Source organism: Argopecten irradians, chromosome 8 (assembly GCF_041381155.1).
Source record: "Argopecten irradians isolate NY chromosome 8, Ai_NY, whole genome shotgun sequence".
Classification (NCBI taxonomy): Eukaryota; Metazoa; Mollusca; class Bivalvia; order Pectinida; family Pectinidae; genus Argopecten; species Argopecten irradians.
The window spans coordinates 27673991-27692143 of NC_091141.1; the positions used below are offsets into that span (position 1 = coordinate 27673991).

The 18153-nt window shown below is 33.3% G+C and overlaps 1 protein-coding gene across 1 annotated transcript in view; it reads right to left on the reverse strand.

The window, feature by feature from the left end:
• Positions 1 to 9013, reverse strand: part of LOC138330027 (branched-chain-amino-acid aminotransferase, cytosolic-like) — a 34339-nt gene extending 25326 nt beyond the window's left edge. Inside the window, 1 exon segment of the mRNA XM_069277384.1 lies at positions 8872 to 9013. Within this exon segment, the coding sequence (XP_069133485.1) occupies positions 8872 to 8892 (21 nt within the window). The 5' untranslated portion in view covers positions 8893 to 9013.
• Between the last annotated feature and the right edge of the window lie 9140 nt (positions 9014 to 18153).

Here is an 18153-nt window from a genome sequence, read left to right on the forward strand (position 1 = left end):
GAGGTGAACTTATAATAGGAAATAAGCTATGCTAGTGGTGTACTGGTGATTGGAAAAAAGCAATGCTACTGGTGAACTGATGATAGGAAATAAGCAATGCTAGTGGTGAACTGATGATAGAAAATAAGCAATGCTAATGGGGAACTGATGATAGGAATTAAGCAATGCTAGTGGTGAACTGATGATAGGAAATAAGCAATGCTAGTGGTGAACTGATGATAGGAAATAAGCAATGCTAGTGGTGAACTGATGATAGGAAATAAGTGATGCTAGTGGTGTACTGATGATAGGAATTAAGCAATGCTAGTGGTGTACTGATGACAGGAATTAAGCAAGGCTAGTGGTGTGCTGATGATAGGAAATAAGCAATGCTAGAGGTGAACTGATGATAGGAAATAAGCAATGCTAGTGTGAACTGATGATAGGAAATAAGCAATGCTAGTGGTGAACTTATAATAGGAAATAAGCTATGCTAGTGGTGAACTGATGATAGGAATTAAGCAATGCTAGTGGTGTTCTGATGATAGGAAATAAGCAATGCTAGTGGTTAACTGATGATAGAAAATAAGCTATGCTAGTGGTGATCTGATGATAGGAAACACCAATTCATTGTCAGATTTGCTGCAAAGATTGGATATGTATGTAATATATTTCAGCGGTTGCTTGTTTATGGTTTAAAACCTCTTATATCCAATATACATTGTTACATAACTAGTAACTAGTAAAGACAGACTGGGGTATTTGTTAGGCACTATACTTACTGTAATAAGAAATTGTTTATTTTAATCATGCAATGATCCATCAATGTCAATAATCGATCCCATACATGACATATATGTATCTCATAAATTATAATATATATCGCTATTGTCTAATATAAGACTACATTATAAGTTTAGAATGGGAATAAACACCATGTAAATCTATCATATAATAATTGGAAAATCAATCTTCAGTTCATGCCCGGTAAAAAAACATCAAAACACCAGTTATAGGTAAAGACTATCATTCAGATATAGGTAAAGACTATCATTCAGATATATGTATGCAACTTCAGCACTATAGCAGCTGCACAAGAAACTACAGGTACAGTAAACAGGAATGTGGCCGGCTGGCATCTGATGGCAGGGCTAATGGACAGGACCTTTAATTTCTGCACTGAAAATGACCTATTCATGGACTTCAAAGATGGACTGACTGGGTGACCCGGCCTTCACCTTACAATCAGTCAGGCCACTCTAGATCAGGCTACCTAGACTTAATGACCTATGGTATTGACATTGACTCCTACAATGTGTAGAATGTATAAACACATTATGTTTGAATGATATAGCTAAAGAAGGCTCTGTATATATATATGTGATATCGATATCGAAACAGGTGCAGGTTTAGTCCTTTAATCTACATCAAAAGACTAATCATTTTTTCACAAAAAGAATAACATTTGCGAATTGATTCGTTTATTTTTATTTTGTCTCTTTTTAACAACCTACGTATAAAGTCAACCCCTGTTCATATATACCCGGTATGTACTATAAAGCAATAGCAAATACACCATGCATATGGAATTCGAACTAAACTGCATATACATATGGCAACTTGACCCCAAGTTATTAATAATTTTGATTTCGCAGCAGAATTATAATTTAGATCATATCCCCTTATATGTACAGTGGCCAATTTAAATTTGAACAAATTTGAGTGCAACCAAGAGTTGGAGGCAGCTGACCTGGTGTGCATGCAGGACTATTGATTGATAATACATGTACGTGTACATGCATATAAATTTGTTCTTTTTTGGGTCTTAATAAAGGGACAGATCACCTCCAAAATTTGAAAAATAATGTGACTGTATATATACCTATTGTCAATATTACTAACACAGACCTTGCATGTCGCTATATCAGGTCAGTGTATGCACTTCATACAGCTCATATTGTAATTGGTTGTTTGTATGATAATGCCTACAATTATATAACCTGTTGGCAAACTTGAGCAATCCTTACCAATTAAAACCATTGGATGAGCAGCAGTGCATTTTAATTATAATTATGATAATCGACTTTGATATAATTTGCTTATTCTTTGGCTTACTTAAAATTTCAAAAGACTTGTTTTTTTATTTATCAAGATAAAGTTTCAATACATGAACAGGAGACCATGGAAATAATTCAAGGCCTTTTGAATTTGTAACAAAATAAGTATTTAAGACCTTGCCAAGTCTACACATGATACATGTGCACCAGACACAAACACTTGTGTAAACATGAGAATATATTAACATGGCCTTACAAATTATAAATGCGCCTTATAACTTAAATTTTAACATAAATTACTTAAATTCTGTTTTGTATTTGATTTTGATGTTGCATGGATTCAGGATTCTTCATTTTGAAATAAAGTTGATATCATGTCATTTACCTAAATAGCTAATTTTTAAGAGCTAGCTAATTGTGATTCTTTGAGAAAGAAAGTAAAGCAAAAAAAAAATGTCTGTTAAGGGTTACCCAACCAACCCTAATTTTTTTTACCCCCGACCCTAATTTTTTCCCCACTATTCTACGAAAAAAATAAATAAAAATAAAGTCGAGATTTCAATCTCGGACTCCGGTTCCAGCCATCATTTTAGAGTGAAAAACACTAAAAAAAATAAATTCCTCCCAACCAACCGACCCTATTTTTTATTTGCAATGTAACTCTTACAGACATATTTTTTTTTCAGTCTTAACTGAAAAATTCTTAAATCATATAAGATTAACTTTGGAATAGATTCATAACAGCAAAAAGCTGAAGTGGAAAACAAAACTTTTTTTTTTGAAAGTGGATATTGGAAACAAGATATATTATTTAACACTGGATTGGGTATATATCTTTTTTACTGGTAACAGTTTTTATATGCACTGAAAAATATATGCATAAAATTTTCATATGGTGAACAATAAAGTAGAAAATATTACTTCTACAAGTTATTACCATTTTCGTTTTTTTTTATATCCATAACATAAATTAAAGTTCTAGAGTTACACTTAATTAAGCTAATTACCATACATACATATAAATGCTGATATGCTCGAGCACTACATGTATACCATATATATACAGTGTCACCTTAGACTATGTCACTGTGCTATATACACTATATATATTGGTCAATGATTACAGCTATATGTCACCTCCCGACACCTCGTAAATCAAACATTATTTTATATGAATATTCACTTTAAATACACAATAAATACACTTTAAATAGTTCTACAACTCTTTGTATGCATAATGTACCATTAACAAAGACATGAGCTTTGTTCTGAATTGATAAAAAAATATGGATGAACAAACAACGTTAAATTTTATGATCTGTGGAAATAAAGTATGATTTTATAGTTCTGACTGATATAATTAGGCAGTCGATCAGTACAGTAGGTACCATAAAACCTATTATACAAACACTAACACAAGTTGATTATACACAGGAGGAATACTAAACAGATTTAAAGCTTTTATAATAGGAACACTAATCATATGTGGGTCAGTCTGTGTCAACATTAAAGCTGATTTAAATTGTACATGTACACCTTATATGCAAGATCATGATCAGCTAAATAGCTCAATAATCTTGTAAAAAAAGGACTTCGCTTGGATATAAAAAATTACTATATTATGATCCATGCATTCATGTCAGCAGGGTTTGCTCTTGCAATTTGCATTAGGTTCCATAAATGAAGTAATTAAGTCTCAGAGTGAGATAAAAAGAGGTGACTTGATGGACTCTCAAAAATAAAGAACAAAGGGAGCTTTATATATAAATAATGCTTTCCACTTCTTAGAATTAGATATGGTAATTCTTCAAGAATCAATATAATTGATGAATGAAACTTGATCATGATGATTGACATCATTAACCAATTTGAGAACTATTATATAGGCGATCATCTTAATTTAAAGTTATACTGCAAATCACAATTGCAACTGATTATAACTACAAGGATTTAGCTTACATAGCTACTGTAACTTGGATCAAATGACAATTAATTGAAAGGCAATTATATAGGCAGATCAGCGGCAGTAACATACATATGAAATATGAGGAAAGATCCCTTCAGTACTTTTGTGAGAAAATAGCGAGATTTAATCTTTAACTAATCATCAAATCCAAGATTGGCTGCCTGGAGGCTTTGTTGACGATCGATCCAAAACGCACGTATGCATCAACTAGGGCCTAGGGGAAACTACATATGAATTAATTGCAGAAAGATCACTTCAGTACTTTCTGAGGAAAAGGATAACAAACTTTAAGTATTAAATCCAAGATGCTGCCTGGGGCCATCTTGTTTAAACGATGTCCCAAAATGCATATGACACATTCTAGGGCCCTCAGCACTGGGAATCCGACATATGAAATTTGCCCAGGAATGATCCCTTTAGTACTTTTCTGAGAAATAGCGATAAACAAACTTTTAAGTATTTAAATCCAAGATGGCGGCCTGGCGGCCATCTTGTAACCGATTGGTCAGAGCCAAAATGCAATATGTTAACAACTAGGGCCTAGGGGGAACCTACATATGAAATTTGAGAAAGATTTATCCCTTCAGTAACTTTCTGGAGAAATAGCGATAACAAACTTTAAAGTATTAAAAATCCAAGATGGCTGCCCAATGATTACAGCTATCTGTCACCTCCCGACACCTCGTAAATCAAACATTATTTTATATGAATATTCACTTTAAATACACAATAAATACACTTTAAATAGTTCTACAACTTTTTGAATGGCATAATGTACCATTAACAAAGACATGAGCTTTGTTCTGAATTGATAAAAAAATATGGATGAACAGACAACGTTAAATTTTATGATCTGTAGAAATAAAGTATGATTTTATAGTTCTGACTAGGCAGTCGATCAGTACAGTAGGTACCATAAAACCTATTATACAAACACTAACACAAGTTGATTATACACAGGAGGAATACTAAACAGATTTAAAGCTTTTATAATAGGAACACTAATCATATGTGGGTCAGTCTGTGTCAACATTAAAGCTGATTTAAATTGTACATACACCTTATATGCAAGATCATGATATCAGCTAAATAGCTCAATAATCTTGTAAAAAAAAAGACTTCGCTTGGATATAAAAAATTACTATATTATGATCCATGCATTCATGTCAGCAGGGTTTGCCCTTGCAATTTGCATTAGGTTCCATAAATGAAGTAATTAAGTCTCAGAGTGAGATAAAAAGAGGTGACTTGATGGACTCTCAAAAATAAAGAACAAAGGGAGCTTTATATATAAATAATGCTTTCCACTTCTTAGAATTAGATATGGTAATTCTTCAAGAATCAATATAATTGATGAATGAAACTTGATCATGATGATTGACATCATTAACCAATTTGAGAACTATTATATAGGCAATCATCTTAATTTAAAGTTATACTGCAAATCACAATTGCAACTGATTATAAATACAAGGATTTAGCTTACATAGCTACTGTAACTTGGATCAAATGACAATTAATTGAAAGGCAGATCAGCAACGCTGTGCAGGTGAATACAAACCTTACATAATGTTAAAGATGCTCCATCGCCGACAGAGCATAAATGATATTAATCATTTGAACAATAATTGGTGTTTGATCATGTATATATACGTTTAATTAACACAAAAAATAATATAAAATAATTTATTTCGCCTTTGGTGCATGCTCAATCAGTACTTCATTCCATATAAGATATAGTGACACGGAATTTTTACGGGATGCAATTAATTATTTTTCATATTTTTAACTTGAAGTAACTTCATAGCTCAAACTTTTCAATGGTGGTAATGGTATAAAGTAAGTAACTTTTGTAACTGAAGAAAAATACTAAATCGTCTGCTCCTGTTTTTGATAGTGAAACAATACCATTTGTCAGCGGTGGAGCATCTTTAAAGGAAGATTTATATATATATATAATTACAATGCCCTTATGATTTTTTTGGTATTCTTGATTTAATTTATTGGCCATCAAAGAATATATATTTAATATAAAGTTGGAGGTGTCAATTACAGGCAATAGTATGCATTTAGCATTCATATTAATTAATTAGAAATATGACATATATAAATAATCATTGAATGGATATAATTGAAATTAGGACTGAAAGAAGAACACAGCTAGACTTTGTGATCTAGCAGTAGCTTAAGTTCTTCAATTATTACTTTATCAGAAATGCAAGACGGATATAAAACAGCTGTCATCATTCCATCATTTGCATACAATTAGAATTCTAGCTAAGAGTTTGATTTCAAGGCACCATTACCGTATGTAATTATTGTCTGTCTGGGTATGGTATATATATGTACCTTTAAATTACATGTATCATAATTTTGTAGACAAATTTTGATTATCATTTAGAATTTACCAGTAATATAGTGCTATACATATATGCTATGTTTTATATGTAGTTTCCATTGTTATGATATATATGTCCTAGCTATCTTTCAATGTTTTTGCAGATACTGAATGTATATATTATATATATTAACTACATTATAACTATTTATCATTATACAAATTACATGTAAAAATCTCTATGTCATCCTGGTATAGGTTATAAATCCTGCAGCTGTAGATCAATGATAAAGATCAATATTATCAGCTGAAATATTATGTCAACATCACAGCAGTAGTAATATATATTAATTATTTTGCGTGATCATGATCGAGTTACTATAACAATATCTTTATGATTCGTATGCATTTTGAAATTTCACTCAAAGATCTAAACATGTACCTGCTGATCTTTCTATCATTGTTTTATTACAAAATCAGTAACATTTATAAACTGCTATATAAATATCCACAATATTGAAGTTAATCTGTATTATATAGTAGTAGCTACATTGTAGTTGTACATATACTTATCAGCTTAGAGAAATCCCAAGCTCCCCTGGCTATAGATCTACTAGATTCAATGATGATGCAATCACCATCAGGTCAAAAAATGATCAGAGGTCCCAAGTCTTACATCTGACGGATCATGTAATGGGTGCATGATGGCAAATAATGCAGATATATCTAGTTCCACTCAACCCAGGAATTCATAATTGTCAACTTTTTGAAATTCCTATAGGGGTAATTTCATGTGTTTAAACTATTAATCTCATGAAAGTCTACTTACATGTAGTAACCCCCTATGAAGAAAGTAAAGATTGATTTTTGCATATTTTGACCTGTTTTTTTTCTGATGGTATAGTCAGATCTTTGACATTTTGAAAATAACATAGTTTGGATTTGCTAAAATGGTCTTGAATAAGGGTTCAAAATCGGAAGTCTCCCTCCAAAATAGGGAGGGTTGGCAAGCATGCAGGAATTACATTTTGTAGTTGTCAAGACAAACTATACATAATGGCTGATGAATTAATTATAAACCAAGAATTAAAGGCCCATTACCTTTCCAAAACAAAAAATAAAAGTTTCCTAAAAAGAATAATGTCATAATTATAAGAAAAAATATATCGATGGCCTATGATATTGATGAGACAAGGACGTATATGAGAAGGATAAGTCACACTGTGTTTTGGGGGAGTACAAGGCAGGAGCTTTTGTGTTTGTGCAGTGACCGTGACGTTGGTCGACGGCTGATTTTCCTTTGATATCCGCCGGAGCAGCCTTTGATGTAGCTTGCGGGTGCGAGGGTTACCGTCTTACTTTCTGAAGCGGGCCGTCATTTTATGAGCTGTCATAATTTTTTAACGAAAATTTAAGACATATCCTCTAAATCTTCTGTCCTTAAATCAAGTTATAAACGTTGTGATATTTAATAAACTTTACATAGGTGTTTCGTTTGACTCGATAAGACAAGTATTTGTTGAGAAAAATGGTTTTTATTCCCGGTTCAAAGGCGTCCCGCGTGGTGTTTAGTAATGTAAAGAGACAGTCACGAATCCTTCTCACTTATAAATCCTTGGATGAGACTACAACTAGTGATCAGAATCAGTTTCATTTTCATTATCGATAATCGGAATGTCAAAATTGATTGATTATAATCGGTTTTCAAAATTTAGGAAATAATTGCTTTATTTATTGGAATTAAACACTAATCCGAGATTATTATCATTACTATGTTTATAAACTGGTGAGTGATAACTACTGTATTATTTATTTTTTTCAATCATTGGCCCATCACTAATTAAAACACAAAAGATTGTGATTATAGTGAATATAGTACGATGACAGGAAACAAAAGACAACCCGCATTGTGAAAATTAATTAACCATTATTATCTGTTAGGCCATGATCTCGATGCAATAAATAGGTAGCCTAGATACACGTTTTCATGTAGATCATGTGTAGGCTAGATGAACTTCATCTTGATGCAATATAATATATTATAAACAGTTAATTCTAAACAAAACCTTGGCCTAAATCACAACTTTAAAGTTTTTTAAGATCTACGTTTTTTTCTAAGAAACATGTTTTTTTGCTTTCTCTCTGCATAACAGCTACGAAGGTCATAGTAAGGGCTCCGATTGGTAGCAGTGGAAAAAAGATCGATTTCTAGTAAATGGTTAACAACATACAGAAATCAGCAAGTGAAATGATTTTCTTAGATGGTATCCTGCCATAAAAATGTTATTACAAATAGTTTGAAAATGAGATTTCAAAGTCAAATGGTAATTTATTCTAACCACTATTGTATGGAAAACAGATCTACATGAAGGTGTACATTGTGGAATAAAAGATGGTTTCACGATTTCTGCGTCAAAACTACAAACAAATATATACCTTAAAGCATAATTAGACGTTTAACATGTAAAGTATATAAACATCCACTCAAATTTCCACTGACATTCCACATAAACACGTTTGTTTACACATACCTTGCGAACGCATATCGCCATGTTTTCTGTTTGAGGAGAAGTTTGCCACGGTAGATAACTCTTGAAGAATTTTTTGGACTGGGATGACGCAAGATTTTATGAAACAGTTTCGCGTACAATATCGATGGGGTGTTGGGTTCAAACAGAATGACAAAATGGGCTAATTTGCCGAAAACAAAACACAAGAAATAAAGTTAAGAAGATATCAATGTCAATCTGGGTGCATTGTCATGATTCACGAATTTAGGTAGGCCCTAATATGCAATGTGTATCTACAGACATGGTAAAGGGGAGACAACCGCTACAAAATTTGCCAATAGTAGGCTACCAACTGCAATATTGACAACAAATGCATTCATTTGATTGTTCTTATACGAACATTGGATAGTTCTTTTACCATTCTTGTCGTTAAAACGTTTTACATTTATGGCAGTTGTTGATCTCTGGCAGCATGAAAATAAGATGTAATCATAAATAGCTGAGAGTTCAAAGTCCCCTCCCAAGATATGGCCTAAATAAATATAAGCACATCAACAATAACATGACATTTATAACTGCACCGACCTGCAAAAAGGATGCCCTTCTTGTCTCTGCAACACGTATCCATAAATCGATCCCATACAGATCCACATTTTCCAAGGTATCGGAATATTCTCAACATCCACAGGATAAACAACGCGGAGTTCAGCTCAGTTGATCTGATAAGGTGATGTGACCTATAAACTGTGCATGTGATGAGAGCGTGCTCTCTTTAAATATATACCCTACTTTCGTTTTCGTAATTTGACGTAAGCTTATGCAATATTATGCATCACGGAAGACACGGCGTTGCAATCGGCGCATGTCATCTTATCAAATAATTTCATAAAGAATGCGTACAATTTTATTTTTAGATATATATTTAGATATGTATATATAAGCACGTAGATATGCACGTGCACACTGGACCTGGGCATCTACTATTGGTTAGCCTGATTAGAGACTTCAATGACATTTAGAAAGTTTATAGATCACACAAATAGATTAAATTATTTACATTGGTGCATTGAATTAAAAGAAATACACGGTTTTCTTAACTGTATTTGAAAGCGAGAAAAAAAGAACTAAAATAAATTTCTTAGATTTACCTCCCCTTAAACACCGTATTGGATTGATGGAATACTATTGCTAGGCTACACATATCTGGAAGCTCCTAATGATCATGTAAACAATTACTATTTTCCTGTTGACACGGAAAACTAACAGAAGGTTATACTCTATAAACATATACAATGTAATAAGTCTTCATGTAGCAGACAAAATAACAAAATAGGATTTTTTTTTTAAATTTAGAAAAAATAACTTCGCAAATTGACATCGCCATACTGGATTTTTTAAAGGCTTTTGACACTCCAGTCTGTTATCCGAATTAAAATACCATGGTATCAACCCAGAAGTTGGAATTACTTTTTAACGCTACCCCATATTTACTTCACTGTTTAAAATAATTTGTTTCAATCTTAAAGTGGCTCGTTATAAATATTGTTTGTATAAGTTCAGCCAAAGAACATCACATGTTAAATGGCTTTTTATTTTAAAAAAAAACGGAGTGTAAAGAAAGATTGATAATTTTGTTGAGATCCAAACATTTTTAGTTCACCATAAAAATACACTTATCATCACCTTCTATACAGCTATAATTAATTTTTCTTTGTTTTCATACCAAATCTGGCTTTTTGATTGGCCAATATTTTTTTGCATACCACTATAATTAATTTTTCTTTGTTTTCATACCAAATCCGGCTTTCTGATTGGCCAATATTTTTTTGTTTGTATACCACTATGAAACAAAAATCCGAGAATGGCGCGAAACCCCGACGTTATCGTGACGACACAATAGAGACATTGACGTTGCGTATTGATTCGGAAAAAAGAATTCCTTGAAAAACCACTATAATGGTACATATAAACATACTTTATTCTATCAAATAGAGTATAAAATTAATTATAAGTATTGATGTCACTATTTTTTTAATTTTATCGGGTTATGAAAAAAAAAAATTGTTTGCAAACTTTTGTGAGAATCCGCTACGCGGATTCACACAGTTTGCAAACAATTTTTTTTTCATACCCCAATTAAATTAAAAAACAGTGACATACACTCCAGTCTGTTATCCGAATTAAAATACCATGGTATCAACCCAGAAGTTGGAATTACTTTTTAACGCTACCCCATATTTACTTCACTGTTTAAAATAATTTGTTTCAATCTTAAAGTGGCTCGTTATAAATATTGTTTGTATAAGTTCAGCCAAAGAACATCACATGTTAAATGGCTTTTTATTTAAAAAAAAACGGAGTGTAAAGAAAGATTGATAATTTTGTTGAGATCCAAACATTTTAAGTTCACCATAAAAATACACTTATCATCACCTTCTATACAGCTATAATTAATTTTTCTTTGTTTTCATACCAAATCTGGCTTTTTGATTGGCCAATATTTTTTTGCATACCACTATAATTAATTTTTCTTTGTTTTCATACCAAATCCGGCTTTCTGATTGGCCAATATTTTTTTTTTGCATACCACTATGAAACAAAAATCCGAGAATGGCGCGAAACCCCGACGTTATCGTGACGACACAATAGAGACATTGACGTTGCGTATTGATTCGGAAAAAAGAATTCCTTGAAAAACCACTATAATGGTACATATAAACATACTTTATTCTATCAAATAGAGTATAAAATTAATTATAAGTATTGATGTCACTATTTTTTAATTTTATCGGGTTATGAAAAAAAAAATTGTTTGCAAACTTTTGTGAGAATCCGCTACGCGGATTCACACAGTTTGCAAACAATTTTTTTTTCATACCCCAATTGAATTAAAAAACAGTGACATCAATGCTTAAATAGAAAAAAAAAAAAAAAAAAAAAAATCCGAGAATGGCGCGAAACGCCGAATGTTATCGTGACGTCACAACAGAGACATTGGCGTTGCGTATTGATTCGAAAAAAAAGAATTCCTTGAAAAACCACTATAATGTTACATTTAAACATACTTCATTTTATCAAATAGAGAATAAAATTAATTATAAGTACTGATGTCATTATTTTTTAAAGATGCTCCACCGCCAACAGAGCATAAATGACATTCATCATTTGAACAATAATTGGTGTTCAATCGTATATATGTATGTCTAATTAACACAAAAACTATAATAAAATAATTTAATTTGCCTTTGGTGCATGCGCAATCAGTATTTCATTCCATATAGGGTATAGTTACACGGAATTTTTTCGGGATGCAATAAATTATTTCTTTATATTTTTAACTTAAAGTAAAAGTAGAAGCTCAAACTTTTCAATGGTGGTAATGGTGTAAAATAAGCAACTTTTGTAACAGAAGAAAATGCTAAATCGTTTGCTCATGTTTTTGATAGTGAAAAAATACCATTTGTCAGCGATGGAGCATCTTTAAAGTGGATAGTCGGGCAAAGAAAACCAGTCTAAATGCGTTCATTGGCCTTCCAAAAGTTCTCACATATTAATACGACGGCCAAGTTCTGCTTACGTTTCCCAGTTCTGACCATTAAAGTAAAGGAAAGTTGAAATCATTGAAAGCGAGGCTGCGTGTAAATGTAACCACGGACATAGTCAGCCGGGAGGACGTTTTAGGATTCCTTTACTTTAAATTAATTTCTTCGCACGGAGACAGATTTTGGCGAGAGATTTTATTTTTCTATTTCATAAGAAATTATACTGGATACATTCACACCATTTTTACCGACTTTAGCCATCCTTGCCCGACTGTTCACTGGTTATGAAAAAAAATTGTTTGCAAACTTTTGTGAGAATCCGCATACCCCGATAAAATAAAAAAAATAGTGACATTAATGCTTAAAATTATCAAAAAGTATTAAATTACAAAATGTACCTAATTATATCACACGTTAGTTGACTGTCACTGTGCAAGATAGCAAAACGTCATTATAACATGTAATAATTGATTTATATTTGTTTTCATACTCAATCCGAATTTCTGATTGGCATATTCTTTCCCTTCATATACCATGAAGAAAAAATCCGAGAATGGCGCGAAAACCTGATGTTATCATGACGTCACAATAGAGAACTCGACTTCGTATTGTTTTAAGGACGTATGGAGAAACCAAAATGAGTGTACTCTAATACGCGCGATGGAGTCACTCATTGGTTTAGAAAAATCTTATAATTCAAATTTGGAAAATTAATGGAATTATAATTTTTTTGAAAACAGTAAGAAAATTTTGTGTACGTTAACGTATCAAGTAGTCTGAAAAAATAATTATAAGCATTGATGTAACTATTCATAACTTCATCGGGTTATGAAATGGATTTTGTTTGCAAACTTTTGTGAGAATCCGCTTCACACAGTTTGCAAACAAAATTTCTGCCCAACAATCCCAGCGTTTTGGACGTCAACGTCGGCAGTTTAGTGACACCAGTTTGTATATTTGTAAGTGATTTGGTTTCAGAGAAAGGTCTGCGTTTTTGAGCAGTGAAAGAATCGTCTGGATACCATTGGTGTCTCTCTCTTGACGAACTGGTGTGGATTCCTTATGCTGTTCGTTAGTGATGTACTTAACATCTTTAAATGTTTGAAGTCCCTCGTTAACACTAGCACATATGGGCATAGACAACAGCCATTGTAGACGCTGGACTTCTGACATTCCGTTTCCTCTCGTCATTCCTCCAGAGATTTTTACGCTTTGCATCAAGGTGTGCTCAATGACAAGGTCAGTTGAAATACATGCCCAATATCTTTTCACTCCTGCAAACAACGTGTAATCCTTTTTTGAATTGCGCTTGTACCTCCGGTCGTGTGTTATGGAGGGCATGCATTTGCTTCAGATACACGAATGCCGATTTAACATAAAATTATGACCCGACGCCGCAAGATAAGGAAGCATGTCATAGATAGCTTGAAGATGTCCAGAGTTCCCAGTTGCCTGTGCGTTCAGATTTGATGAAGTGTCGCAAAATATCAATCAAGGTCATATACTGCAACCACAGACGTGCCGTTGGATACTCTGAGAGTCTCCATTTTTCGGAAGAAATCGCCGATTTCACCCGGTCGAATTCCTGCATATGGGTGAGATTTGTTTCGGATATGGCAGCTGTGAACGGCAATGTGTCATTGGCTGTGCCAATGTCTTGGGTCTTGTCGAGGAGTTTATTATAGAGTTTGACTACTTCTTCAATGTCCTCGTGCACTTTGGGTTCGTTGGTATGGTCCCCGAGAACAGTTTGTTCGTCATCGGTCTCCGCAATGTCTAGCAAGGTTTGACCATCGGTCTGTTCATCATCTCTTTTAGCTGGTGTTTCACTGTTGGGTAAACACAAACCATATATACCTGTGAAGTCAGGATCATTTGAAGTGCTGTGTAAGTAAGAAAATGTCCTCTAACAGCCATAGACACTGCTTTCCCTGACATCATACAGTACCTGAACCGTTTAACGTTCCCAAATTTGCGTTTCGTTTGCGTTTGCGTTATTTCCGTTAGCAATCGTTAGCGTTAGCAATCGTTTATCGTTAATCGTTATCGTTTGCGTTAGCAATCGTTAATCGTTAGTTGCGTTTACAATCGTTTGCGTTAGAAATCGTTTGCGTTAATCGTTAAAAATAGAACTAAAGGCCGGTGAGATGCTTTGACGATCCGGATATGATATTACGTCTACCGCTTCGTGTAGAAGCGATTATCATAACATCTATGAAATAAAAAAAAATATGAATAAAGTGTATTGTAGATCTATTGCATTTTATATCTCTTTTGGATGTATATATGTTTGTTAGATGTGGTTGAAATAAAATCAGTACAGTAACAAGATCGCATACATGACGTACACCCCTATCCGTGAAAACGTTCTGAAATACTCGTATTTAAATGACATTTCAAAACTTCGTGTGATTATCACTTTTTTTATTATTATTATCAGAAACATATATCTTATATATGTTTGTAGTTACTATGATTTCTGCGAAAGCAATTCAAATATTAACGAAAATGTCTGACAGAATATTAATGTCAAAAGCATCATTTTACAAAGAATCCACGACAACTGAAAGATTACACAAGAAAAATAGCTAAAACAGATAATAAAAATATAAAAATGTTCTTACTGACACGCTGCATAATATTCTTCTTGTTATGTTAAATATTATCAATGTACGAAGAACGCAACAAAAAAGACTCTGGAGATTTGTAAATAAATTCGTGAACTTTAAAAATCATTAATATGACGAGTTTGAACACGGGGAATAGGTGAGATTTGGCTTTTACATGTACATATTTTTAAACGCAATTAATTAGTACTTGTATCTATATGAAAATGGAATAAAATGATGTAAATGTTTGCAATGTACGAGTATACCTACAACTACATGTAGAACACGTGTAGAGAATTAGAACTGTGCAGGGGTACGTTACATTGGAAGCCTTCACACATACTGTACGTACGCGTGTCAAATCAGGCACGGATATACGTTTAAGCTTATATCAATAAAAACTGGACAGTCACGGGCACCTTCTCACATGTGTTGGTTGTTATTTGTACCTGGAATCTTTTCAATTCCCAGCATGACGCGCACGGGTATTTTACCTGTACAGGTATATAGGTCACGACTGGTGTTACCTTGTGTCGACCCCCTGTAGCTGGCCACGGGCGGAGTTCACCTGTAATTAACACCTTCTTGGGAGGGAGATTAACTTTATACCCAACTTACCTGTGCCCCGTGCAAAAATGTACACTATGACAGTACATTTCACGGATATATATATGTACTGTCGTATTTCAAAGTTTTGATGTGTGCAATATGCTTTCTTATAGATTACGTTGGAATGAATTAGCTTACACTTATACATTGTATGAAAAAATTAATTTGCTTAAACTGTAAATTGAAGAGTTGCTTGGTGTGAAATGTGATCAAATAACTATATTTCTTACACCAGTTACAAATATACGTAAAAAATTGTCGCAATGCAATTTTACAGTTATCTTCAGTGTGCATACATGTATGCATGTGCATCACTATCTTCATCGTCGTTGTCATCAATGATTATGTATAATTGACTTAATTTGAATATAAATAACTGGAAGTGAAATATTTTCATTCTTCATCTCTTTATTATATGCATGAACTGTAAAATGAGAGAACTGCAAATGGCGAAACACGAATTCAAATGTTCAATCTTTATTTCAGTAGCTGTGGCGCGCCGGCGTATGTACATGTACGTGCATTTGTAAATGTACATGTACGACCCTAAAATCGATGTCTAGTCAATTATAAGCAATGAGCTTTTATGAATGCACACCCTAGTAATATACAGCGTGTAATCCGTTATGAAACAAATATTCCGAGAATACAATTTTCCATGATAAGCGGAAGAGCCTTTCGACGATCTGAAAAAACCCTGAAACTTGTGATTGATGCGGGAAACACTATTTTACAGTATTTTACACTGATTTACAGCATTTTAAATGTGTTTGTGTGAAAATGTTTCCATTTAAAGTACATGTACCAGTATACGCCTGATCGCTTCACTAAAGTTATGACATTGTGACGGTAATATTATCAATAAAGTGTTGTTGTAACAATTTGTTTGTTATTTCTTAAAATGTCGGACAAATATGACACTTATAATAATACAATTCTCTCTTATACATACGGTTGTACAAGTAATGTGTAAACGTACGTGTGAAGTGGAAACTTCGTATCGAGTACAGTCGTGTTTTACTTCATTGTGTGATTACAGTTGCACATGTCATTCATTTTGTAAACGTACATTTTGTACATGGAAACTTTGCATCGAGTACTGTCGTCTTTGACTTCATCGTGTCCATATAGTTTTCATAGGCAAATGTTTATATGATATACAGAAACTTTAATCCCGAACATACTCCAGTTTTTCTTGTACTTTCGTTTGTATTTCAAAACATCAAGATCCGTAATTCATTTACCGTCAAGCCGTGTCCGTGATTATAACAATGGTATTTCCGGTTTTATATAGCCGATCGTTTTGCGTTTTGCATTAATCGTTAATCGTTAGCCGGTATTGCGTTAATCGTTTATCGTTAATCGTTAATCGTTAGCGTTAGCAATCGTTAGAGTTAGCTAACGGACGATTTTTTTGCGTTGCGTTTGCGTTAGGTTGGGAACGTTAAACGGTTCAGGTACTGTATGTTCAACGGCATTCTAACATGAAATCCTTTTAGTCTTAGAATGGCATTCTTCAATGGACTGCTTTCGCTTTCGATCTTGATAATGGTTAGAGTCTTTCAATATGATGGCTGGTCGAAAGTGATTATTGTCGTACTCTGTTTGTACTTCAAGGCTTCGCAGCATACGAAGTGTAGTGTAGAATATATGCATGACATATCACTGGAGTTCATGTCGATCATCGTTAAAAATTTGACTGAAGATTTTCCAGGATATTCGTCCTTTTGCACCGATTGCATAAACCCTGACCAATCTAATATAGGTCTCCTTATTGGCCAAGTTTCATAAACTCTTTGGGATAATATTATGGAGCAAAGTTGTTCACGACTAAACAAGGAGTTCACTGAGACGGTTTAGGTCAAGGAGTCAAAGGTTAAATTAATGTCTTGATTTATAGGTTCAGAGGTCAAATTCAATTTTTACATAATTTCTGAATGTAACCTAAAATAAAAATAAGGTTAATTTAAACATAATTGGTCTCCAACGTCATTTTTTTCGAGTTTTTCACCTATGAATGAAAAAACCCATTTGTTTTGTTCTGTTTTGTATTTTACCTCTACACAGAAAGTTGTAAACAAACGACTTCTGAAATGGTAAGAGATATGCCAATGAACATGCCACCATATTGTAGGACATGAGTTGAAGGTGTGACAGCAGCATTTGTATGCTGGTCAAAAATCCAATATGGCCGTTATGACATCACTTCCAGTTTTAAACGTATGTCAATGCCTCTTATATGACGAATTTCTTTCTGTTTTGAATATGTTATGTGGAAGAAAAATGGAGCAAATAACTAATGTACCACCTTTCTGTAAAACGTCAACTTCTGGTTGGAAATAAGGATCAAATTTCCAAAATTCGAAAAAAATGGAACATGCTGGCATAAATGGCTACCAAGATTATTCATATGAATGACCTTGACCTTCATTCAATGTCACATGGACTAAAAATCCTACAATTTTCAAATTACTTGTGAAGTTGTAGAAGCCTAAAGACCTAATATTTGGCCTGCAGCATGCTAACATAAATAGCTACCAAGT